This window comes from Pelodiscus sinensis, chromosome 4, assembly GCF_052426305.1.
Source record: "Pelodiscus sinensis isolate ZL-2025 chromosome 4, ASM5242630v1, whole genome shotgun sequence".
Taxonomy (NCBI): domain Eukaryota; kingdom Metazoa; phylum Chordata; order Testudines; family Trionychidae; genus Pelodiscus; species Pelodiscus sinensis.
This window is the reverse complement of record NC_143055.1, coordinates 99,415,937-99,443,103: the sequence shown is the minus strand read 5'-3', so window position 1 is coordinate 99,443,103 and position 27,167 is coordinate 99,415,937. Positions and strand designations below refer to the sequence as shown.

At 40.5% G+C, this 27,167-nt stretch overlaps 1 protein-coding gene and 1 long non-coding RNA gene across 4 annotated transcripts in view; one reads left to right on the top strand and one right to left on the bottom strand.

Moving 5' to 3' along the window:
- The window catches only part of LOC102459402 (uncharacterized), a 38,660-nt gene extending 18,322 nt beyond the window's left edge, over positions 1 to 20,338 (top strand). Inside the window, exons 2-4 of one of the 2 annotated variants that reach the window (XR_012904102.2) lie at positions 3,532 to 3,602; positions 6,113 to 6,197; positions 20,200 to 20,338. This is a non-coding gene — a long non-coding RNA (uncharacterized LOC102459402). Of the gene's footprint in view, positions 1 to 3,531; positions 3,603 to 6,112; positions 6,198 to 9,200; positions 9,998 to 20,199 lie in introns of those variants that run through there. The other variant, XR_332227.5, reaches the window with a different exon arrangement.
- Positions 1 to 27,167, bottom strand: part of BBS7 (Bardet-Biedl syndrome 7) — a 39,443-nt gene that overhangs the window by 5,021 nt on the left and 7,255 nt on the right. For both annotated transcript variants that reach the window (XM_006125589.4, XM_014574838.4), the window contains exons 5-17: positions 25,381 to 25,567; positions 24,575 to 24,647; positions 20,248 to 20,364; positions 19,013 to 19,143; positions 16,827 to 16,911; positions 14,882 to 14,984; positions 8,634 to 8,826; positions 8,026 to 8,100; positions 6,444 to 6,509; positions 4,599 to 4,738; positions 3,601 to 3,765; positions 2,725 to 2,834; positions 2,524 to 2,627 (exon numbers count right to left, since the gene is read on the bottom strand). In XM_006125589.4, the coding sequence (XP_006125651.3) occupies positions 2,524 to 2,627; positions 2,725 to 2,834; positions 3,601 to 3,765; positions 4,599 to 4,738; positions 6,444 to 6,509; positions 8,026 to 8,100; positions 8,634 to 8,826; positions 14,882 to 14,984; positions 16,827 to 16,911; positions 19,013 to 19,143; positions 20,248 to 20,364; positions 24,575 to 24,647; positions 25,381 to 25,567 (1,549 nt within the window). The remainder of the gene's footprint in view (positions 1 to 2,523; positions 2,628 to 2,724; positions 2,835 to 3,600; positions 3,766 to 4,598; positions 4,739 to 6,443; positions 6,510 to 8,025; positions 8,101 to 8,633; positions 8,827 to 14,881; positions 14,985 to 16,826; positions 16,912 to 19,012; positions 19,144 to 20,247; positions 20,365 to 24,574; positions 24,648 to 25,380; positions 25,568 to 27,167) is intronic.

Genomic DNA, 27,167 nt, shown 5'->3' with positions numbered 1-27,167 from the left:
ACTTTGTTACTTCTTTTCATGTAGCTTCTTGTAAAACTAGGTAAATATCTAGATGAGCTGGAGTACCCCCTGGAGGGCCTCTGCTTACTAGCAACACATACTTCTGGTTGATAGAAGCACAGTTGTAGGAGATCAAATAGCTAGAGAGAACCCAGATTCAGATTCCAGGCTAAGTTTGTGGCATCTCACAGTTAAGAAAAGATTAAAACAATTCTTTGCCACCCAGCACAAGGAGGGTGGGAGACATGCACTATTACAGGCAGTCTCCGAGTAACGCGGATCCGACTTACGTTGGATCCGCACTTATGAACGGGGCTTTCTTGCCCCGGAGCTCGCAGGCAGCGGGACCGCCCAGAGCGCAGCGGTCCTGCCACCTCGACCTCTGGGGACCGTCTCCAGCAGACCAGGGACACCCGGAGCAAAGCCGGGGAGGCGGAGGGGTCCCGCGCCTCTGAGGCTTTGCTGTGGCAAAGCCTCAGAGGTGCGGGACTCTGCCGCCGCTGCCGCTTTGCTCCCGGTGTCCCTGGTCTGCTGGAGACGGTCCCCAGCAGACCAGAGGCACCGGGAGCAAAGCGGCAGCGGCAGCGGAGTCCCGCGCCTCTGAGGCTTTGCCAGAGCAAAACCTCAGAGGCGTGGCACTTCGCCGCCGCTGCCGCTTTGCTCCTGGTGCCTCTGGTCTGTTGGGGACCGTCTCCAGCAGACCAGGGACACCTGGAGCAAAGCCGGGGAGGCGGAGGGGTCCCGCGCCGCTGATCAGTTTCAGCAGCAGCTGACTTGCGGATGCCTGGGATTCTTAAGTTGAATCTGTATGTAAGTCAGAACTGGCGTCCAGATTCAGCCGCTGTTGAAACTGATCAGTTTCAGCAGCGGCTGAATCTGGACGCCAGTTCCGACTTACATACAAATTCAACTTAAGAACAAACCTACAATCCCTATCTTGTACGTAACCCGGGGACTGCCTGTATTATAATAGAATAAGTTTACCATGAAAAATGTTTCTATTAAGTATGACTGTAAAGAAAATATCATAAATGTGCATCAATGTAGTGCTGTCTTCCTTAGGCTACAGAAACACAGTTCCAGTAGGATCAGCTACTTTTAGTCTTACAAAGCGGCAATGCAAATGAAATTAAATGGACTAGCAGTCATGAAATTGATCAAATCAAGTCCTCTAAATAGCAATGAAATAACACGAATCATATCAACTGTGCTCTGTTGCTGCTTGAAAAGCTTATGAACAGTAACATGGGAAGGAAGTGGAGATTTTATTGTAATGGCAACAAAGAAGGCTTGAGGAGGTAGCAGAGATTTCTCCTTTATAACAGCTAAAACTGAACAAGAGGCAAATCAGCATTTTAACTGTTAACTATGGATTATTTTAGAAGCAGCAGCCAGTGGCTGTAGTATTGTGGACATCTGTTAAATTCCACAACCATCCTCCCTCATCTGATCATTGCTATCTTTGGGTTTCCTACTCCTGCCTATTACCTAATATCTGGTCACTCCATCCCCACAGCCAGGGAGTCTAGAACTTCCCCCTTTTTGGAGTTTATTTTATTTTAGGTGTCCACACATCTCATTCCAGGATTACTTTTGATCTCTTATTCGTATTTGTGTGCATGCATACATATATGCAACCTGCACCTTTTGTCCAAATCCTTTCTTCTTGAGTTTGTGTCCCTGCATATAAGCTTCCTTCCCACAACTTTCCTTCAAAGCAAGGGTGTCAAACTCATTCTGAGTTACCATTTCAGTTATGGACTGTGGCCATGGTTTATTATGGATTATACTGCACTGGATCCATAGTAGGTTTTCTACTGTTGAAAATAAGCAGTTTACACAAAGATTGTGTCTATAATCTGGATGCTACAATGGCACTGCTCTACAGAAGGAGTTAGGCTGGCATAGCTACAGAGGTCAGGGCATGAATTTTTCATATCTCTGTGTGTTCACATCTCTGTGTGCCATAGTTACATCAGTCTAATTTTTAAGTGTAGGTCAGTCCAAGTGTAGACCAGTCCAAAGTTTAAGAGGACCCCTTACACAAGACCTTAACTTTAGCTACCTGAAAAAATTACTGAGGTTTCAGGGTCAAAAACTCACCACATAGTTCCTGCTGATAGCTGGGGCAAAAGCTAGGACTATTTATGGGGTTATCTTTTGATGCAGGTGATTACCTTTTTATTTATTTATTTATTTTTTCTGGAGCCAAGGAAGAGAAGGAGGGAGCTGGAGAACCAGAGTTGGACAGGGTAGCAAGAGACAGCTGTATTTAAAAAGATGTCACAAAGAACTGATCAGTCATTAAAACAGGTTACTCACTTGTGAAGCTAGAATACAAGTGGTGTATGAGTTCTTTTTAATAAAATCTCTTTAATAACCTACAAACACAAACAGCAGTCCTGACAACAGAAATACTATAAACCCAGTGATGCCATGTGATTGTATAACTTGGCAACTGGCATCCTAACACAAAACAATTCCTCCCCTCTTCCACAATAGAAGTTATGTACAGATACCTACTTTTAAAGCATCTATTAACTGAACTTTCTTGGCCAACAACAGCTGATATTCTAGTTTTGGGTGGATTAGTTTCAATGTGTGATTCACAGATGCTTCATTTATATCTAGTAAGAACAAAAAAAATTCCAGTAAGGTTAATATTAATATTATTAATGCTTTCATGCATAAGATAAAATGAAATAGAGGAGAAAAATATCTTACCATATGATATATTGAGATTAACTTTCCTTTTGGTAGCTTCTTTAGAGAGCACATCTTTTAGAATGGATATTGTAGAAATGTTGTCAGATTTGAAAAATCCCTCCCCTTTTCTGCCACACAAAAAAGAGTTAAGAAATTAGGGCAGCCTAGTGCACTTGGTTTCCATTTTACAGTGATGAATAGGGCACACTTAGAGGCCATCACTAAAGCTATTCTACAGACTAAAGCTATTCTAGAGACTAGCTATCAGAATAGTGCATACACTGATGTCACCATACTTGCTATCCAAAGCTCAATCTTGTTAATACAGTATAATATGTAGGACTCCTAACATCTGTATATTTAAGTTATTACAGTGTGCCTATCATCATATGAGCCTAACATCACAGTCTTACTTTACATGAAAAAGTGTAAGAAAGTCAAAATGCTTTTACATCAATATATAAGCATCTCCTACTCTAATCCCAGATCAAATTGAAATCTATATAATTGGAGTAATAATTAATGTTTCCAGCTTCTACTACTCTATTATAAAGCAAAATGATATCTGCTAGCTGAAGCAGCACACTGGTTCACTTAAAGGTAACAGAGAATATTATTTCTAATACTGAAAATAAGTCATTTTTCTAATGGGAGCTGCAGAAAGAAGAAGGTTGTTTTTCACCTTGAGGATTTATCATGTGCTTTTTTCTTAGGAAAATTAGATGCCCATTAAAACAATAACAATTAGTACAAATTGCTCTGGCTTCTAGCAACTCTCTCAAGAGTCTCCAGTTTCAGGGATTGAACTCTTTTTTTCATTCACAGGAGCGGAGAAATGCAAACGCTGTTTCCTCAGCCTGTATTTATTTTCTTCAGCACTGCACTGTATTTTACCTGTAAGTACTTTCAAGCTGTGTATCCAAGAAGGTGTTCTGAAAGTAGAAAGTAACACTCTCTTCTACTGGAGTTTTTTCAGGAACTTCAGGCAAGCAAAACACAACCCAAGAGTGAATTTCAGCAAAACTGAAGTGTCCTTTAAGCATCAGTGTGTTCATGGGTCTACAGTATTTTGAAGGCAGAAAGAAAATGGGAATGAGTTACTGATGGGCAGTACTGCTGCTGCAGTAGCTATGCAATTTAAGTAAAAAGTTTGTTTTTATATGGTACATCTTCCTCCCTTTAAGTCTCAAAAATTAGTTTTCACTGATAGCTAGCAAAGTCCTAAGTAATTTAGGCTGTGTGCGTGAGTGTGTGTAAGAATGTGTGAGAAAGAAACACTTCTTATTTGAATATTCTCAATCCAGAGAACACCAAAAAATGGCAAACTGTTTCGGCAGGTTATTTGCATAGCAAACTGCAGGTGGGGTGCTCAACAGACAGTGCAGAAAAGCTGAGTAGTATAAAATCTCAACAGTCTCCTGTTCTCTAAACCAGAGATATGCAAGCACTTTGCAGAGGTATAGCACTTTGCAGAAGTGAAACAGGCAATAATGGAAGGCACAAGAAATCTTTCCCATTAGCATCTCATTCATGTGTATCAAGAAGGAGGAAACACATATGGTCTAGTTCAATGGAATTCCATTTTCTTACTGTCCTTTTTAAAAGTAAGAAATAGTAGTGATGTGAGAAACAGGGAGATTAGGTATATTTGAATAAAATGGCAGCATCAAAACAGAGGGATAAAGGACAAACAATCAATTTGGATCAGTTTTTGGGCTCAGCTAGATGTGGGAGAACACCATTTATTTAAAATTTTAAAAAATCCAACAACCTCAAAGAGACTTGCAATATGAGACTTAAAATCAGTTGCTAAAATGATCACTGCAAGTTACATAGTCAACTATGTGTCAATTGGACAGAACCAATTTTTAAGAACTATTTTTTGCAAATACCTGTCATGATCAATAAAGTGAGTTCTTTGATGAAGTGAAAGTGGTTTAATCTGATATTGACGAAGTTGGCAGGTTTTTGGTTGAATTCTTGGTGTTATATATGCTTGTAGTGTCCCATACTGGCCTTCAATTGATCGAATCTACATTAATAAACATAAAAAAGAGCAGAGGAAAAATTAATGAATTTCCCAGAACTTTTTTTAAAAGGTATCTTTTAAATGTACAATACTAAGTGATCCAACTAACAAAGTACTTCTATAAAAAGGGCAAATACAATTTTGTAAACATTTTTAAAATTTAGCATCCAACGAAAAACTGCTAGAATTGGCCAGACTGCGGGGCCTTCCCCAGGATTGGGGTTGGAGACAAGTTGCAGCAGCTAGATGGGGGCTAGCCCCTGACGGGGGCCTTGTTGGCCAGGCTGCTGCAGCCAGAGCCCAAGCCGGGCTGCCGCAGCTGGGCTGTTGCAGCAATTGCAGGGCTGCCATTGCAGGGTTGCAGGATCTGCCCCAGGAGCATGGCGGCTGGAGATAGACTATTGTCTATCAGATGGGGGCTGCAACTGGGACACTGTGGCCAGATGGAGCGTGCATGCATCCCCTACAGCGTGCCCTCAGCCGGCCCTTTAAGCGAACAGCCAGCTCTTTCAGGAGCACAGCCAGTTCTTACTGAGTGCACTGCCTCACTTTCACTTCTGGTTAAAGGTGAAACAGACAAATAAAGACCCTCCTGAGACGATTAATTATGAGTTCTTAAATTTTTTAATTAAATTTTAATTTTAATTTAAAAAGTTGCATGTATTTTGGGAATGACAGAAGAGCTATATTTTGTTCCATACTGAGCCATGTTTGGCTCGAGAGCCACAGGTTGCTGACCCCGTGCTAGAGCGTGTCGAGGAGAGCAAAAATAAAAGATCAAATAAAACATCCTACATTGAAATATAGGAAAAAAAAAACCCTGGGAAGGTTTAGTCTTGAGAAAAGGGGATAAAAAAGTGGGCACCTGATAAAAGTCCTGAAATACATTAAAATTGTTATAAAGAGGACAACAATCATCTGTTCTCCATGTCCACCAACAGTAGAATAAGTAGTAACTGTCTTAATCTGCAGCAAGGGAGATTTTGGTTAGATATCAGGAAAAAATTTGAAGGGTAGAGAAGTTATAGAATACTGAAGGAGTTTGGGAAAAACCCATCATGGAGCTTTCTTAAGTACAGATTAGAAAATACCTTTCCAGGATGATCTGTTTCCTTGGTCCTACCTCAATGTAGAGTGCTGTACTAGATTACTTGTCAAGGTCCCTTTTATTCTTACATTTCTTATTCTATAAATGGTTTAAGATTAAAAATCAAGCCATGCATTTGTTCTTATGAGTATGTAAATATAGAGTTAAGTTCCTTTCCAAAATCACCAATGAGTGGACAACTAATGACTTTCTCTGAATAACTTCAGAAAAGGAAAGTCTTTGGTTTTAGACCATTGGTGATTTTTTGGTTTCTTCACTCTCTCTTTCAGAGTCAGAAGTCCTTTAAGGAAGGATGCTAGGCTTGCTCTTCTATATCACCCCACTTCTCTTCAGTGGCTTCTAGAGTCATCCAAAGTGAGTACTTTGTAAAAGCAGCTATAAAGCAGGAGTTCTCATCAGTATCATGTGCATGACCAGAAGTATCTCAGTCAACAGCCAAGGGTCTTAAGACTACCATATAAAAATTAGTGGACTAGTCTTTTGTCCAAGTTAACACATTCAACCTGTGCGCACATAAGCTTACCACAAGATACAAATGTGCATTTTCTAGATAAAACACATTTTTTAAAAGTACAAGAAAATATTTTGTAGTGTGTTTACCTTAAGCTCCAGTCTAGTAGTGTTTGCTTGGCATCGGTAAGTGGCAAGGAGAAAGTTGCTGTTTGGCTGTGAACAATTCAAAATGAAAAAAACAAAAGAAAAAAACGTCATAAAACTTTTATCATCAAAACTTCAGCAGCATAGTGACAGTTTTTACTGTGTAAAACTATTAGAGGAAAAGTAAACATACATGAAGTTCTGGCTCCACTGAAGTCAATGGCAAAAATGCCACAGATTTTCACCCCATGTTGCACCCTAAATTCACAGCCATGGAAAATACATTAAGGACCATGGAATCTGTTCTTGTGCGCGCTTTACCCTATGCTTTAGGGATTTCATGGGCACAACTAGCACTTGCAAAAATGGAGTTGCAGAAGAGGGAGGGGGTGAGTGTCACAGGATTATTTTAAGGGGGTCACAGTACTGCCACCCTCCTTCTGCATTGCCTTCAAAGCTGGGTGACTGAAGAGTGGTGGCTGATGGCCAGGTACCCAGCTCCGCAGGCAACAGCATGCAAGTAAAGGTGGCAATTCCATTCCATACCATCCTTCTGTACTGCTGCTGGCAACAATTCTGCTTTCAGAGCTGGGATCCTGGCCAACAGCTGTCATTCTGCAGCTCTGAAGGCAATGCTGCTGCAAGCAACTGATCAGCAGCAGGGGTAGCAGTACTGCAGTTCCTCCTCCACACAATAATCTTGTGACCTCCCCACCCCAACAAATCCTTTTTGAATCAAGACCAATTACAATACTGTGAAATTTCAGATTTAAATATCTGAAATAATGAAATTTATGAGTTTTAGAGCCCATGACCATGAAATTGACCAAAATGGACTAGAATTTGGTAGGGATCTATGTATTAGTAAGTACTAGTTCTCTTTAGAAAGCTAAAGAATAGGAAATCTATTGCACTCTCTACATTCTACAAAAATTAAAAGATACAATTATCTACTAGTTTCCCCAATATTAACTTAGCTCAGGATCTGAGAAGTCTTCATTATGAAAAGATAAATTAGTCAGAAAACATACTGTAGGCTAAACCAACATTAGCCAAAGTAATGATCACACAAAATGATTAAGAAACTTGAAGGGAGCAGTTAATTTCTGTAATCTTCAGTGTAAACTTCTGAGATGCTAAATTACTTACTAAACAGAATTAAAATATTTAGACTTCAAATAAGCTTCACAATGCTCATTTCATTTCTGGAATAATTTTTTTTTAAAAAAACCAGTATATATAAAAATGTATTTAGTAAAAAATGAGAATGTGCGAATTACAGTGTTTTCATGAGGTCAACTTAATATTTTAAAGATCTATAGTAAGCATAAATATAATACTCTTTGCCTAATAACTTTCAATAAAGCAATACAAGGGCCAACAGTTGACTTCTATTATGCTACCAACAAAAATGCATTTTCCCAAACTTCCTCCCTCCCAATACTTTATTCATTTTCAGCCATTAAATACATTATTTTAACTTGGACTTGAATGAATCTGTAAATCCAAATTCTAATAGGTAATGGTTGACAGCTTTTATCCAGTAGTTTCTGTACATTATCTCTTACATTTATGTGTTACTTACTTCAGAATCACAGCCACTAAAACTGACAACAGCAGAATTTTTATCCACATCCAGTAGGTCTACTGGGACATCACTCTGTGCAGAAAATTTAAGGGAAAGGATGGGGAAACAAAGTATACATTTCTGAATAGTTTCTAATGCATTTATCCTCTTTAATTATCAATTAAGTTAGCGAGGAAGATGCAATATGATAGTTTGATAATATCATTATGGTTTCTATAATTCGACATGGGTAAAAGATTAAATAGATATTTAAGCATATCTTTGTACTAACTAATTTGACTGTTACAGATAACATTCACTATAGTTGATGTGATAGAATAACTAATTTAAGATGGGAGGAATATTTAGTAATAGCTATATACAAATCCGATCTTTTTCTATATAATTGCATCCTACCACACTCCACATTCAGGAATAGTAAAAGTAATTACAAAAGAATCTCACCTCAAGTAGTGAACTTGTCAAATTTAAAAATATATTAATTCAGTAAGGAAAACTAGTTAACAATATTCTGGATCAAAAATTAAATGTTACAGTTTTCTTGATTGTTTAGTTTTCAAGTAATATATATTTTGTTAGATTTTAGGTCTTAAAACATCACTCACCTGTACCAAGACATTATCAATAGCTGTCTGCACCTCTAAGATAAGACTGTAGCTAGCATCATCCTTATTCAATGTAAACTTGTCATTCACACTAAATGCCGGTACTGCTGAAATAGCAGTACTGGATCGAGACGACTGCTGATATTTGTCTCGTTCTTGCAGTACCTTTATCTGTAGATGTTCCAGCTCATTCCTAAGAAAGAGAAACTGTCAGATGTAAAAATAAAATCCTGAAGATAACTTTTTCTTTAAGATGCCCTGAAACTTCAATCTACAATTTCTTATTTTTTTCCTAGTAAGGATAAAGAGTAATAAAGTTACCAATCACAATCACCCTTTGTCATACCCCAATGGCCCCCTCCCTCAAAGGGTACCCTTGGGGAGGCAGGTCAGCGTTGCATATTGCTAACGCTGTTGCAAGCATCGCAGGGCATTTTGGGAAGGGTCAAAGGTGTGAGCGTGGAATGAATGAAGGATTCCTTTGCTGGTCATGAGAAGCCAAGGGTCGGGGGAAAAGGGTGGAGACGAAGAAAGCAGAGAACGGGGTTAACTCTACACTTCTGCTAGGCCCGAAGATAATACATTGGTTCCAGCCAGCTCAAGGCCACAGCACACATCTGACTCTCGGCTGCTGGCCAAGAAAGAGGGGGGCTTGGAATCCACCAACGAGCCATAAGAAAGACATTCAACTGAACCGATCTGCAGAGCTAGCCCATAAAGAGCGAGACAAGCGAAGGCCAACATGGAGGAAAGCAAAGAGAACAACAGAGTCTAACCGGTGTGTTTTGGGAAAAGTCAAGGCGACCACAGATAGCTGGTTTGGACTGTCACAAAGAGCACCAGGACCAGAGGTCGTGGAATGGAACACCCCCAAAGGAACCCAGGACTTAAAACCCTCCTGAGAGCTGGAGCAATTCAGAGAGATCACAGCAGACCCTGGATGACCTGTGCGCACAGGACCAAACTCCCGTCTACCCTTCCCCCTCTTCTTTTTTCATTCCACCCAGGCCTGGCCAGCCTCGGGTAGTGAGTGTGTGAGTATGAAAATGGGTTGGGGCTCAGGGCACTAACGCTTTCTTCCTTCCTCTGAGTGACATGGGAAGCACCCATCACTCTCTGCTGTTATTTTATTATTTTATCAATAAAGCTTTAAAACTTAGACATTTGGTGTGTTCCGTCATCTCCTCCCTTAATGATCCTGTGGCCTCACCCAATCACCTTAATGATCCTGTGGCCTCACCTCAGGCAGACTGGTAACAAAAATCTGTCACACCTTCTACAGATGATATATGTCAGGGCATTTTTTCCCCAAATGTCATCTATTTTACAAAATAAGGACATTTTTATATTATATATTTATACACACACATATATACAGAGAGAGAGAGAGTAGAGATTTCAAGAGGATCTAGGGATGAGACAGTTTCCTTCAATATTAAATTCCTGATTTGAAATCTCAAAGACCCTCACACCTCAATATTCAGTACCCTCCTTAGATAACATGTGAAATATTATTACTGCGTTTTGACCTAACATCTATTCAAAGTTTGGGGCCTTGGGAAGCTTGACAGTGAGTGAGGTGGTTTCTTGGATATTTAGAAGGCTCAAACTTTGTTCAGCCAGCACCCTTGAGCCTCTCTCTAACATAGCTGGACCCTGAAGGCATCAACTGCAGAACATCCTGCAACAGCAGAAGGCTCCAAAATGTAGAAGTGGGTCTGATCTCCCCTGTGCTGGTTAGGGATGTGAACAGGTAACCAGTTACCCAGTAAACTTCAACCTTACCAGATGAGACTTACTAGGTACAGCCCAAGCAGCTGGGGAGCTCTGGCCCCACAGGCAGCGAAGCCACCACAGAGCTCCAGCCCCAGGGATCCCCAGCCAGGCTGGTGGTAGAGGGGCTGCTGCTGGAGCCTGACCCCGAGCCAGGGGCAGTGGGGCCAGGAACATGCCCGAAGTTGCCAGCAGTAGAGAGGGGCTAGGAGGCCAATAACAGAGGGCCTCCCCTGGTCCAGAAAACCCCCTTGTTTGGGATCAGTCAGGTCTCAAATGTGCCAGACCAGGGAGATCCAACCTGTAATGGTTAACTGGCTGTCCTGGAGCAGCCCCACATCCGCACCTAGCCACCGGCAGAGGGCTGCCCCAGCCTCACCAGGCTCCTGAAGGGCTGGGGCCAGCCATCAGCCTGCCCTGCACAGCTGGCAGCCCCAAAGGCTGGAGGCTGCTCCAGGTGGGCTAGAGCGGTCCTCTGCCCCGGATCCCACTTTGTCAGTTAACCAATTAAACATTTGATTAACTTAACATTTAATGGTTAGCTGATTAAACAGAATGTTACATCCCTAGTGCTGATGGAAGCACCCCAATTAGGGGCCCCTCACTTCTAGTCCTGACTGGCTTGGGAGGGACAATTCAGGTTGGACCTTTCTTGTCCAGCACCCTCAGGACCCGCCACACCCGAATGAAGGAATTTGCTGGATATGTCGTCCCAGGATGGTCCCCCACCGGTGCAGCTGGCTCTGCTCCGGCCCCACTGCCACTAGGCTCCAGCCGGCAGGGCTCGGACTTGGGCTCCAGCCAGTTGGAGCTCCCAAGCACAGAGCTCCCCAGCCACCATGACCCCTCTTTTGGCACTCACTGGTTCCACTGCTGTCCCCCCACAGCCAGGGCTCCCCGAGGAAGAAGCTCCTCAGCCTCTGCCACACTGCTTCTCCCCCACTCGACCAGGGATCCCCACCTGGGATGGGGCTTGCCAGTCCTGCTGCTGCCGCCTCGCCCAGCCAGGTCTCCCCAGGGACAGAATTCCTCAGCTACATGGTCCCGCTTCTTGACCACTCAATCTAGGCTCCCCAGAGACAGGGTTCGCACTCCTGGACACCAGGGCTCTCCTATCTGACAACATCCATGGTCCAGCCAGACCGTGGATGTTGCCAGAGCAGAGAATCCCAGATTTCAGAGGTTCAACCTGTACTTGCTCTCTCTCTGCACAGCTGCAGAAAGGGCTGCACCCCATGCCACACACTCAGCCACAGGAACCTCAGAGTGCTCTCTAGTCCCAGACAACTTCCTGCAGCAGGGAAAGGTACCCGGAGGTGAGACTGTCTGGTCTCTCCTCACCCCCAGCAGCTATGCAGAAGATAGACAAGTCCTGTCACTCCACTGTCCAGTCCAAGCTTGGAAGCCCCCTTTGATGGGGCACTTCCAGCAGCACAGGGAAGATACAATCCAACTCCACAAGTGTCCTCCAGCTGTAGGAACCTCAGGGGATTGCCAGTCCCAAACAGTGTCCTGCAGCAGGGGGGAGGCACTCCGAAATGGATCTAGTCTTGTCCCCCACCTCACACCACCAGAGCAGTTTGCAGGGGAGGGACAAGTTCTGTCCATCCTCTGCCCAGTTGGAGCTAGAAACTCCTAGAAACCAGGAGATATCAGATTTCATAGGGAACGTCTTATTTCATGGTCCGTGACACATACTGGTAAATCTTAGAAGACATTAACACTGAAACTGTCCAAGGGACATCCACTAAAAAGTTCTGCCCCCAGATGAAGATCATGCTGAAGCAGAAATACAATAAAGGGAATGGAATTAAATCCTTTTTTCTTAGAATAGAAAACACCACACCAGAGCCAGGATCTAGTAGCAATCAGGGGCTTTATGGATCTGATGATGACGACAACAGCCATCTACTTCAGGCTCCCACCTTTTATACTCAAGCCTAAAAGACTATGGTTTCAAAGAGAAGTGCAAAGAACTGATCAAATGGAAATTACAGATGAATAATCAGAGCGCAAATATTGTTATCAGCTCAAACCCCTCAGAGAATGTCTCATGGGAATTTTTCCAGTTGGTTCTCATCATTGACTCAATACAGATGACCAATCTGACCAGCCCATATACTAGGGACCTCTAGCGAAGCCAATCACACTGGTTTGGCAGAACAAATGGCAAGAGCTCCGTCAGACCAATCTTCTGCCTCATTTGTTTTGATAAGTTCCTTATGAAACATCTTTGCAAGAAAACCACCCCTTTTTCAGCTTCTGGCCTTGTAATATGCTTAAGTGCAAGGGTTGCTTAGCATCCATATTGCTCAGCCTGGATTGGAAAAGATATTCCAGACTCAAACTACTAGAGTCTCTTGAATGACCAAGTTTTGGAAGCAGCCTGTGTCACTTTGGATTCTCTTTAAGACAGACTTACAGGCATCACAGTATAAGATTGAGTGTTCTTTCCTCAAACATCCCAACCCGCAGACTTACCCGGGACCTTCAGGGTCGGGGGAATGGCAGTGTGGGAGTGTAGGAGTCAGGGCAGGGCCTTGGTGATGTGGGGGGGGGGGGGGGGAAGTGCAGGAGGCTGGGGGTTGAGGGGGTGCAAGTGTGAGGCTTGGGAGGTAAGGAGAGGCTCAGGGTGGGGAGAGTCCCATCTGACCATGAGCCTTTTCTCTCCCCTTATTCTCCTGCTCTGGCTGCCAGGGGCATTTTTCTCTCCTCCCCGCACTCCAGTGTTGCAGCCAAGGGCCAGGAGGGGTGGGGTTTGAAGCAGGGGGCTCTTTACCTGGTGTGCTGGCAGGCAAGATGGCAGAGCCACTGCTCTACTGGCCACTCCTTTGACTGTACAGCTGCCTCCAGTGGCCACTCTGCAGGATAGCTCTCCCTTATGCAAAGTGCTCCACTTAGGAAGGAACAATCAGTTCCATACATACAAGATGGGAAGCGACTGTCTAGGAAGGAGCATGGCGGAAAGGGATCTAGGGGTCATAGTGGACCACAAGTTGAATATGAGTCAACAGTGTGATGCTGTTGCCAAAAAAGCAAATATGATTCTAGGTTGTATCAACAGGTGTGTTGTAAGCAAAACTCGTGAAGTCATTCTGCCGCTCTATTCTGCACTAGTTAGGCCTCAGCTGGAGTACTGTGTCCAGTTCTGGGCGCCACATTTCAAGAAAGATGTGGAGAAATTGGAAAGGGTACAGAGAAGAGCGACAAGAATGATTAAAGGTTTAGAGAACATGACCTATGAAGCCAGGCTTCATGAACTGGGCTTGTTTAGTTTGGAAAAAAGAAGATTAAGGGGGGACATGATAGCGGTTTTCAAATATCTAAAAGGGTGTCACAAGGAGGAAGGCGAAAATTTGTTCCTCTTGGTTTCTGAGGACAGGACAAGGAGTAATGGGCTTAAAGTGCAGCAGGGGAGGTTTAGATTGGACATTAGGAAAAAATTCCTAACTGTCAGGGTGGTCAAATATTGGAATAAATTGCCAAGGGAGGTGGTGGAATCTCCCTCTCTGGAGATATTTAAGAACAGGTTAGATAGACATCTGTCAGGGATGGTGTAGACGGAGCTTGATCCTGCCTTGAGGGCGGGGGGCTGGACTCGATGACCTCTCGAGGTCCCTTCCAGTCCTATTATTCTATGATTCTATGATTCTATGATTATGGGCTCATTAAGCCCAGTGGCCACTCTCATATTGCGTTTCTCCGATCAGCAGCTCCTACCTTTGCATGTTATGGAAAACTGTCCTTTCCATTGGCTTCTGATTGTCCTAGCACAACCCAACTCTGACTTTGCTTTAAAGTTAGGAGAAGAGGAAGCTGCATAACAAATTTGGTGGTCCTAGCTCTTATCATTTAGGACAGGGATGGGCATGATCCAGCCCACCAAGCCATTTGATTAGGCCCATGTCCCGCTTCGCTTGGGGACAGGATAGCGTAACAAGTCTCCTCCTTTAAGAAAGGCATTGGATTTATGACTTATTAAAACAATCTGTAATCCATTAATCCCCCAAGGCATTAACAGGCCACTTCACCTTGAATGGTCCCTTAGAATGTGATAACAATACAGTATATATTTATGCTAAATTATATATTCCATGCTGTATTTTGGTGAGACACTCTCAGTAGCTTTCCCAGACCTGAAGAATTCCCTGTAGCTCCAAAGCTTGTCTCTCTCACCAAGAGAAGTCAGTTCATTAAATATTACCTCACCCACTCTCTCTCTGTGATCCCAGATGTGAAAAGCAAACACACCGACAAAACCACACATATTTTCCCTTTTACACATTTTTTATCAGTTTTGGTAGTTCCAAGGGTTACATAAAAATATGCTTCAGAAACTGATAGCAACAATTTCATTTCCAATGGAAATATACACTGTATTGTTATCACCATTATTCCCTTAGATCACCATAGTTTTAAACATTGGCCACATTTTGTACTTAGCTGTCTTTACAATTTTCCTTTATTTAAGTTACCTTAAGGATGAAATCTTGTTCTGCATCTCTTGACTTATCTTTAGTTCTTCACCAGATCCACCTTCCCTATGGACAGGCTCTGTAGTCAGTCCAGTCACCCATCCTGAAAGAATCATATAAATAATTTTATTAATATTAATACATTAATTAATAATCTTTATGAAATACAAACAATAAAGCATTTCAAAAAGACCCAAGTGAGCCACATTGCCTTAACACTGTAGAACATAAGAGGCAGAGTTATCCAGAAAACCGGCAGTCAAGGTGTGGGCTCTATTTCCAGTTCTGTCACGGACCCAGAAAAATGGTTTTGGGCATAGATTTTTCAGAACAGAGCAATTTCCCAACCTGTAGAAAGGAGACATGGCAGCTACCTTTCTTTATTAGCACTTCTCATCTGAGGATCTGAAGGAGTTGTATTACTTAATGCTGATCCTCTAGTCTAACAGGTTCCTATAACATCATGGATAGTTTGTTTTTAAGGATAATAATGCAGTAGAGTGTTGTATAATGTATTTATGCTGTGCCACATACTTGCTCCATGTATTTCTGTTTTCTTTAAAGGAGGAACAGTAACACAGTATTATTACAAAATGTACCATGAAAACTAATATACATGTTAAGTACAGTAAATGCTTGTTTACAATAATATATTGTAAGTTCAATTGCTGCTTACAAGCAACATTTCCTCTAGGAACACTTTCCCTACTGTGTATTGTTGATAGTCCCCATAACAGCAACAGCCACTTCGGAGCAACATAGCATAAGGCTGCTACTAACAGGCATCTCAAACATCTCAGCCATTTTTGAAACAAAAAAGCCTAACTAATCAAGGGCTAGGCATAAAAAAGTCAGAAAATACATAAAATAAAAAATGCTTCAGTATTAATTTATATCTTTTGCTGCTCTAACTTTGCACTCCTACTGGAGCTTACCTTAAGAATGCCCACAGTGAGAGATTTTTCTTCCTCCTCCCCTTTCAGGGTTGCACAGAAAATCCTGGTATAGCTTCTGTGATCTTTACAGTAATATTATCACAGAGAGTGAGTAACTACAGAGAGATTTTGGAGCAGATCCTCAGCTGGTATAAATTATAATAGCTCATAACTATCAAGGCAATGGAGCTGATAATTTATACCAGTTGAGAAGCTGTCCCCTAGCCTGTTAGCCTTCTGCAGACTATATTATATACACGCAAAGTAAACATTTGCCATTGTCTCAATGTAAAACAGACTATGAAAGTTAACACAATTAAAACTTGGACTTCAGCACATCAGGTTTGAACCCCAATAATAATTAAAAAGTGACCTTTTACTGTTTTAAAACTATCGAGCAAAACACATACTAACACTTTTCTTACTAGAACTCCCTCACAGATAGACCAGTGCTACTGCGGGGTGAGGTCTACTGAAGGCTTCAAATCTACACAAGCCTCCTTACAAAGGGTAATCTTGTTTTTCTAATTTCTCAAAAATGGTTGCTTTGAGGACTCCAAAGGTCAGCCCTACTGAGAAGGTAAAAGAAGAAAAAACATGCATATTCATGACTAAGAGGGATGCATAGAAAAGACAGACAAAGGAAAAATATAATATTCATAAGTTTAAAATTATGAAACTAAATAATTCCATTATGTATTAAACCTGAATATTGTAATTTACTCTTCACTGTGTTATACAGCTGCCTATACCTGATAATAACTAACTGCTGTAGTAAACTATAATAGATATAAAGTGAAAAAACACAGGGTTTTAATGCATTTTAAAATATATACAAGAAAATGTTTCCCACACTTAGAAGCATTTTCAAAGCAGAGACTTTTGGGCCAGAATACTATTTTCTATAACCAAAACAAATTATTAATATAATTCCAGCTCCATTAACAGCAGAGTTTAACTGTTAGAATACTGATAGCCTAAATTCTTCAGGTATTTCATAGACAACTTACCTGAGTAAGTGGATGCTAAGATTTCATCATACCCATCCTTTCCGACACAGCCACCCTGGATAGATGTAATGCTCTCTGACAAGGCCTAAAAAATAAACACAGACTAGCACTCAGGAGGTACTTTGTTTCATTTTATATGAGGGCTGTAAAGAAAAAACACTCTTCCCCTTTAACTTTTTGTGCAGAAAAATCTATTAAGATGCAGGTCATTGTGTTTCAGCACATATTTTTTGGTACTGTGTGTGTAACATGAAAGACATATTAGGAACTGGTTTATAAAGTAAAACATTGATGCACAATCTAATTTTCAAACAGTAACTAACAGAAAGTCTGGAAAGAAGAGTGACGAATAATTAAATCCACCACTTTAAAGTGTAAACTTTCTGTTTACTTACTGGAAAAAATATTTTAAAGTTTTGGAGGTGTTTTTTGTTTGGTTGGTTGCTGTTTTGATAATGTTACTATTTTAGGTTAGTTTAATCTTGAAGTATTAAAAAAGGGAGGGACTTTCAAAAATTATTTTACCATTTGTGCTATTTAATTTTAATATTTCATTCAAATTGACTGGTTTGTTTCACTTTCTGGCCCTCAAATATTACCTTATTGCTTTGGTAATGGTAGAAGCCCAAACACATGGAAGCATCACATTTTAATACACAAATTACATTTTTTAATTAATATCAATTAAAATAAGTCATTGGCCAATTTTTTAATTGCTACTATACAGTGTCCCTAAAAATAAAATGAAGCACAGGACTGAATAAACCAACTTTTATACACTCTTGAACAGCATATAAGAATGTAGCTATACCATGGAGACAGCACGATTATCGACTGTTTAAATAAATACATTTAAATTAAATGTTTAATGATCTACGATAAAGGAAGACAGTGCAAATATATATCTATGACTTCAACTGGTTTAGCTGCCGTTTATATCTATGACATACCACTAGTTTAGCTGTGTAACAATATAGCTAGAACCTTAACAAATTCACAGTCCATTTTTGTCAATTTCATGGCTGCCATGGGGTGGGAAGGAGGGGATTAGTCAAGTTCATACTTTCAGATATTTACATTTGAAATTTCAGTGGCATAAAAGAGATGGGGCCCTGACCCAAAAAGTGGTCAGGATGGGAAGGGTTTCAAGCCTACCATATGGGGCCATGCTACTCTCATTTCTGCTCTGTTGTTGGCAGGGATACTGCCTTCAGATTTGGGCAGCCAAAGAAGAATTCAGTGCTACCAGCAGCAGTAATGCAGAAGTGAACGTCACAGGGTATAGTGGGGTGGGTTGCCACATATCTGGTTTTCCCAACGGTTTCCAGCCCTAATGAAGTCATGAAGCTTCCGGCAGCCAGAGAACATCCTGGAAGTAGGTGTAACCTGGTCCAGGAGCAGCCCTTGCAATGAAAAAGGAAACCCTGTCTCTAGCCATCCCCAGCTAGAATTAGAGCTTGCATCGGTGTCAATTTTCACAGGGAGATCAGATTTCACAGTTTATGATGTGTTTTTCATGGCTGTGAATTTGGTAGGGTCCTAAATATAGTTACAAATATTAATTAAGAAATTATAGGGATGTTAAATATTGGATCATTGAATAGTCGAGTAACCTCATGAATTCTTATCAGTTAGTTGACTATTCTATAGTCCCTGGGGGCAGGGCTGGCAGCCAGTGCAATCCAGCTCCACTCCTGGGGAGCCTCTGCCATCCTGCAGTGCAGTCTATGTATGAGAGGCAGCAGCGCAGGAAGCCAGGGGAAAGCTGGTCCACAAGGTGAGCCAGTTTCAAAATCAGCTCCTCTCGTGGACCAGTTGCCTGTGGCTCTGTGCTGCTGTCTCTGGTAACGAGTGGAGTCTGAGCTCCCGGACCCAGTGCAAGCCAAAACTGAGTCAGGCTGCCTGCCCACCCAGCTCCTAATACACTTTAATTGCAGAGCTTCAGCAGGGGTAGTTCCCGGACCCATCTCAAGCAAGGACTGAGCCTGCTAAAAAATTTACTGGAGGGGGGAACGAGAGGGAAATGCATGTAGTCTATAGCATTAACCTATAAGCTTTTGCTTATTGGTTAATCGACTACATTATTACATCCCTAAGAAATTAAACAATTCATTTCTTTTCTAATTTAAAACAAAAGGAAGTATGAAATATGCCCATGAAAAGAGTATTTCCTGTTATGAGCTTACGTGATCATATCGAAGGACAGGCTCATCTGTACTGTCAAAGTTATAGATTTCTAACATACCATCATCTCTGCCAATAAGTAATTCTTTAACTCCATCACCCAAAATGTCAAAGTTATCAATACATAAGATACCTAAAAATAGAGAAAAAAACCCTTTTATGCACAACATACTGACTGCTTATTTAATATTTTATCTCTCAATGAATGATTTGCAAAATACTCCATGAAAAAACATATTATAATGCATCATTAGTTAGTCATCTCTTGAAAAAACAACAGAGCATTCTTGGTAAGTTAGTAAGTTTTTACTAATGCCACTTCTGCCTTCTGAGTCAAATGAATGACTTTATCATCACTATGTTATGAAAAACAATGTGCTGGACTAAGTATGTAAAAAACCAGAACTATATTCCAATGCAAAGCACAGAAATAAAGAGACTTAATAGAAATCAATTATAAAAAACTCCAAACTATATCTAAACTTCAGGCCCCTTTAAAGCATCTTAGACACCCAAAATCAAAATCACTCATATCTGAAAAATGAATTCATAATTATTAAAAAAAAAAACCTCTGAGAAACAAAAGAATGAACATAGCATAATGCTCTATAAGCATATGAGACAACTAGGTTCTATTCATGATCCTTTCTTTTCAGAAGAACAACACTCGAGATTGCAAACATAAAAAGGAACCAATGTCCTGCAATCCACAGCAATAATTTTGTGCCAATTAATGAACAGTGGAGCTTCAATGAGAGTCTTGTCTCATCCTCAGAGTGAAAGCAGATAAAAAGTGACAAAAATATTACAGAGGGACAGTGATAATTTTTGCTCTGGGAAAAATTCAAAATACCATAAGTTCTGAATAATATGGCATTTGTATTTGGATTTGTAAGTACAACCATCATTACAGCACACAATCAAATTTTATATATAAAATAATTAAAAATAATTTTTTAATAAATGTCATCTTAAAATAGTTTACAAAAGCATACTATATGAGAACTCAAAATAATCCTGTATGAAGAAGAAGGTAGGGGGATGGAGGAAACAAAACAAAAATCAAAACACCAGGAACAACTAAGCGGAGTACTGAATTTACTATGATATACAAGCAAAATTGTGACATAACACAAAAATTTCCATAAGTATAATGAGAGTTACTGATTACTTTATTTCATAAACATAGGGACATAATGGAATGCCAAAGATCTGGAGAGGTTACCAAAATACATACCTCCTCTCTTCTTCTCATTTCTGATTTCCCACTTATGTACCGGAGATGCACTTGAAACCTGAATGAGACCAAGTTTCCCATCAGATGTTCCAAACAGAAGTTCTTCTCCGGAATCACCTAAGCATATAAGTAATGAATTGGTTCTAATTTTTATATCTATTTATTATGTTTTAAACTATTCAAATATTTTAACGACTTAAGTCTTTTCTTTAACATTGTCCTTCAAAATGTAATATTCAAATTCATGCTCTGCAACAGAGTTACCAGACTTTTTCAGAACACAGTTTTTCAGAACAAGGCTTGAACTTTAGAAGATGGACACTCAAACATCTTGAAAACTATGGCTATTTTAATAAATTGCTAATTTCTGTTCTTACATGTGTATTCTCTCAATAGCTGTTATTGTAAAAGGAGCAGGACATCAATTACATAAATTGATGTTATATATTACATAAATACTGAACACAAAGGTGAAGACATTCTTCACAGCTTCTGAAAAGACTAGTAAGAGATGTACACCCATCTTGCTCCCCCATTAGATTGATTTTCATTATATTTAGAATACATTAGATTATAGAACACATTCGATTATATGGTCTGTGGAAAGGTCTTCAATGGCAACAATTAAACAAAATTACTTAATTCACCTCCCTGGATAAAGGATGCAAAATCCAGCTCCCGCTGAATAGGCTTAAAGGGGAAACCTCCCTTCCAAACCAATTGCTGCCACTACAGTGCTACTTTCAAATGCCTTGGTTAAAAGAAAATGGATTAGTATCTGGATTAGAACCATTAGTTACGGTTTTTTGATCTATGATGTTAAATTCAGGTGACAGAAGATAGAAAAAGAGCTGGATAAATAATTTTAAAGTATAAGACTATGTTGGTACAGCTATGCTAGCAAAACTCCATAGTGGAGACATAGCTACAACATAGCTACAACTCAAGAAGGGGTTTTTCCACTGATGTGGAATATCACCTTCCTAAACAACACTAGCTACATTGTCATAATCACTCTTTCATTGACATACCTGCATCTACACTGAGGGATTAGGCTGGCATAACTATACTGGTCAGAGGGTGCCACTTTTTGAGGGGGGCCAATTTAAGTATTTTTGTAAGTAGTCGCGGGTCACATTTTTCTATTATATTAATTGAGAGGGTATGGCATCTAAGACAGTGTTTGCATGCAGGAGGGGATTTTGACCTAGGGCAGGAGGCTGAGGTGACAGGGGAGGCTGTGAACTGGACAGGGTTATCGGAGGGGGTGCTAGGTGTCCAGGCAGGAGACACTTACCAGCATTGGCAGTTCCCAGCCAGTGGCATAGTGGAACAGTCAAGTTCCTTCCATGTCATGGGGACCCCATGCCACTCAAAGCTGACAGCTACTGCTGGCTAGTATGTCTCTGTATGCCCCTTGGGGGAGGGATGGAGGCAGTGGATGTCTGCATGCTATCTGCCCCTGAAACCACCACCCCTGCAGCTCCCATTGGTTGGTTTTCAGCCAATGGGAACAGTGAGGATTGTTCCAGGGGCGAGGAGACTCACTGCTCCCCTTCTCCAAGGTGTGCACAGAGACATGCTTGCTAGCAGTCTCCAGATGTGGAGCTTCCAAAAGTGGTGTGACTGAGGCCACGACAGGGAGGTAGATTGCCTGAGTGCCCTGCTGGGTCGCAGGGTATTTTCCTTCAGCCCTAGTCCGGAGGATCATGGTGGGCCGAAGGAAAATATCTGGCAGGCCACATTTTACCCACCCCCAGTGTAGACAATACCTAGGCTGATAGGAAGGCTCTCTCACTGATGTAGGGAATCCACCTCCTCAAGAGACAGTAGTGAGAATGATGGAAGAATTCCTAGTGCAAGTTTACACCAGGGATTAGGTCGGTATAGCTCAGTCTCTCACACCTCTTTACTTTTGCCTGAAAGGGACAAAGACTGCACCTAATAACTTTAGGGCTAATTAAGTTGTGGATAAATCTCTGTAACATTTCCATATAACCATGTATCATTCTCATATAAATTTGTATTAAGAGAAAATTGGTAAATCCTGTATCAGAGAGGTAGCCGTGTTAGTCTAGATCTGCAAAAGCGACACAAAATCCTGTGGCACCTTACAGACCAACTGATGTATAAGCTTTCATGGGCAAAGACCCACTTCGTCAGATGCATGTAGTGGAAATTTCCAGAGGCAGGCATAAATATGCAGGCCAGAATAAGACTAGAGATAACAAAGTTAATTCAGTCAAGGAGGGTGAGGCCCACTTCTAGCAGCTGATGAGGAGGTGTGAACACCAAGAGAGGAGAAACTGCTTTTGTACTTGGCTAGCCATTCACAGTCTTTGTTTAATCCTAAACTGATGATGTCAAATTTGCAGATGAACTGTAGCTCAGCAGTTTATAAGTCTTTATATATATCTTGTCCTTTTAGATATATTTTTATGTTAAGCCTTCTTATAAAATCCCTTGTATTAAGCGAAACTTTGTGTCCAGTCTTTTCCATAGAAACTTTGTATCAAGCTCTTTATATTATAGGTCTTAGGAATAGTTAAGGTAAAGAAAAATGTCTTTTGCTAGGAGTAGAATAGACCTCTTCCCTTTCATTGATTGTCCTGTTGAAATGAATGAGGTGTGAATGGAGCAGTTTTGAGGATGGAGAGGGACTGGGAGCCAGATCCAAGACAGTACCTGTGAAGTGAATTCATTGAAAAGAAGACTGGACATACAGACGCCTTAGGAGTCAAGCAGCAAGTGCCTGCCCTTGAAAGAACTCTCTTTGAAGAAGCATTAAAAAAGGTGAGGTGATGACTAACTGGCTGCACAAGAGGGATAAATATGAGGCATCTTGCAGAGGAACCCCAGGTTTTCGTCTTGTCAACATCGGAGCATTGATCCAGATCGGCAGAAGCCCAGCTCCACCCCTCCCCCATCTAACTCGCCTGGCCGGTGTAGTTAGGGGGAGCAACTATTGGTAACAACAAGATGGAGAGGGAGAGGGAGAGGCTGGGTGTGTGTGTGTGTGTGAATGCATGAGTGTAATGTACTGTTGGGACCAGAAAAACAAGGCCTGGTCAACATTATGCTAAGGAAAGTTAAAGACTCATTTCATAGGCCTCTGAGTATTCTTGACCAGAACCAGGAAAGTGGTTCAGACAGAGGCGCACCCTCCATGCTTGTTTAGGTTATAAAAGTAAGATAGTGATAAATTACATATTTGTACCTACTGTAAGTAGAATGGCTTGTTTTGGGAACTGGTCAGTAACTCCCTGTTTTTGTTCCCCTTCGCTAATCTTACTTCTCTATTTTTGCCCTTTGTTTGTACCCGACTCTTTTGTTTCCTTGTTCCCGGGACCTGCCTTTTGTGATTGATAAGAAAGTTGCTGATGCATTATGAAGCGCTTCTGGCCACAATGTATAGTTGGCTAAGATATGCATAGATATTAAAAGTTTCTAGAAAGGGGGGTAAGTGGCTTGGGTGAAGAGCTTATGACACGACAGAACTGTCTTTATAAGCCTACCTGTTACTAAAATCGGGGCTGGTTCTCTTTGGAGACGGGCCGCTCTCTATTGTTGTGTGTACTCTTCAATAAAGAGCTTGTGATTGGACTTTGCTGGTGTTGCCTGTCTCTTTGCGGTCAGACAACGAACCGAGCCATCTGGGCTAGAGTCCCTGACAGTACTATATGCATAATATAAAGTACTGATTGATCTATGTATAGTCAATAAATGTGGCGTGTTGCTTTATCCCCCTGAAAATCCTGGGTGCTTCTTTTAAGCACAACAAAGTTTCTATAGGAAAAATAGAACTTTAGACATATAAAATTATGAATAGAAGATGAAAGAAATCTTCCTTTGTCTCAGTCAGAAAAATTCTGTTATTGGCAATGAGCTGTTCAGCTGATTTAGTTTTTTAAAAAAAGGCAAAATTAATAAATTCTGAAGTGATAGGTAAAAAGAATGATGGTTAATTTATTTTGCAATTTCCACACTGAAATATAAAAATATTTAAAAGCTGAATAATTTCCAAAAATATGTATACTCTCTTGAAGTGAACAAGTTCTGAATGAATTAGAAATGTTCTAACATAATTTAATCAATTATATTTCTATCAAAATATAGAAAGCTACCAAATGTGTTGTATAAGATGTATAAACTATTACAAGAAACAACACTGGATGGTCACAGTTGTGATTCAATTTGAATTTTTACACCAGCTTCCAAACAGTGTTAATCAAGGTTCTACAATATTTATAAAGAAGATGTCCAGATTCTGATAGTTGTATGTAAAATATATATCAATATTTCACTGAAATATTTAAGATCTAGTTACCACCATTTCCATTGTTTAAAGCAAGAACAGTAGGCGACCCAGGAACTTCCACTTCATAAAGCAAATCAGACCCCTAAAAAAGAAGAAAGGAAGGAAAGAATTGTTAAAACAAACCAAAACTCCATTAGAGTCACTTAAAATTGCACAGGTATATATGTATGTATGTTATACATTGGATAACTTAAATTATTCAAATACTGCATCTTGCGTTGGCAGTCTTTCAAAACAATATAACAGTGACGTTTGTATAAAATGGAGCATCGGACTGGCTTAAAATGAAGTGATCTATTCAATCTGATGAAGTGATTTATTCAAAATAAAAATTTATATATTATGAGACACAAGATTTAAGCTCCCATCCTACAAAGACACGTGCTTAAATGTTAAACATGTAAGTAGATCCACTAAAATCAATGTTATTAGGAACTATAAAACTTAATTTAACCATACATGTGAGTAAAATGTAGGATCAGGATCTAAGTACATACTTAGCCATACCCAAACCTGTTAGCAGAATTTCACCAATTGGTATCTCATTAGCCTACAAATGGCAATTCATATAAAAACAGTACTCATCTCACTTATCAGATTTAACAGTAGTAGTAGTAGTCTATTTCATTAAAAAGTATTCTGTAGAATATTTACAGTATATTACTAAGCCAATAAACAAAGCATACTTCCTGATGTGATATTAAAGTTGAGTTTGTTTACTCAACATTTCCCTAAAATTCATTATTTTAAATGGATCTTTAGTGATTAATGAAGATTGTATGGTACCAGTAAAAAGTGACAAAAATAATTTTAACCTGTAAAACTCTAAGGACTCTATCCTGACATGCCAATATCGGAGTAATGCAAGACAGTTTTTCTACTGGAAGACAGAGGACATCATTGATTTTATCTCCGGACAAATAGTAGTGCTGATCCTTGCAGTCACAGTAATGGTTATAGATATAGCTTGCACAAAGAAAGAGGTCTGCTCCTGATATATGCCTGAGAAGAAGAAAACTATTTAATTTTATCAGCATTTAAAAGTATGGTGATACTCTCTTAGGCCTCAACAGACATGTGAATAAAGCTACACAAATATATCTGTTTGCTGATTTAGAGCCTTAATGAGTAAAATAAGCAAGTAATCTGTTTATGATGATTAAAAATTATTTCCTACAAACTATAAAATCATACAGTTTACATTCCTTTTATTCAATAACTTACTTTCAATAACTTCTCTGACAAGAAATCCTAAAGAGATCTAACTAACACACTTTATAATGTAAAGAGAAACAAAACCTTTCAAAAAAAAAGTCCCTGGATTAAAGCACATTAGGGCAGAATTTCCCTTAAACCTCTCAGAACAGGATGGGGAAGAACATAAAACATTATGTCCATGTGTATCTCAAGAGAAGTAGTTAAAACTTTTTTAAAACAAATGTTTAAAAGTAAAATACAAGCAGGATGCTAGGGGGCTGTTTTGGTTTAGTTTTGTTGGTAAATACATTTGACTAATTTTTAGTGAAAGATGAGCAAGAGAAAAGGTTCAGTAAAAATTTTAAAAAAGAATGAATGGGAGTAAAAACTAGGGTTGTCAAGTGATTAAAAAATTAAATCACAATTAATTGCACAATTAAAAAAATTAATCGTGATTAATTGCGGCAGCATTTCAAAGGGGCAGCACTGCGGAAGCCAGGAATCGGCTGGTGTCCTCAGCTGACCCTAGGCTCAGTGCAGCTGTCCCTTTGAAATGCAGCAGCAGCAATACAAAGGCACAGCACCACAGGAGCCCGGGATCAGCTGAGTCCTGGCGCCTCAAAGGGGCAGTGCATTAGGATCCTGGGATCAGCTGGTGACTCAAAGGCTGTGTCTAGACTACATGCCTCTGTCGTCAGAGGCATGTAGATTAGACACATAGGCAAAGGCAAATGAAGCCGCGATTTAAATGATCGCGGCTTCATTTAAATTTACATGGCTGCCGCGCTGAGCTGACAAACAGCTGATCAGCTGTTTGTCCGCTCAGTGCGCTAGTCTGGACGCTCCCCTGCCGACATCAAAGCCCTTTATCGGCAGCCCCGTTATTCCTCGTGGGATGAGGTTTACCGGGGCTGCCGACAAAGGGCTTTGATGTTGGCAGGGGAGCGTCCAGACTAGCGCGCTGAGCGGACAAACAGCTGATCAGCTGTTTGTCGGCTCAGCGCGGCAGCCATGTAAATTTAAATGAAGTCGCGATCATTTAAATCGCGGCTTCATTTGCCTTTGCCAGAACAACAAATCTACATGGCTCCATCGACGGAGCCATGTAGTTTAGACGTACCCTAACTGATCCCAGGCTCCTAATGTGTTGCCCCTTTGAAGCGCTGTAGTGGCACTTCAAAGGGGCAGCGTAGCATTAACGCCCGCAATTAATGCGTTAAAAAAAAATGAACACATTAATCCTGCCTTGCGTTAATCACAGGCGTTAACACAGATCAATTGACAGCCCTAGCAAAAACCTAAAACATGATGGAGCAGTAGCCCTGTGGACACTGGAGGAACACTTCAAAAAACTAAACTCTGAAGATTAACTGTAAAGCAAAAACAATTAACACAGATTCTAAGA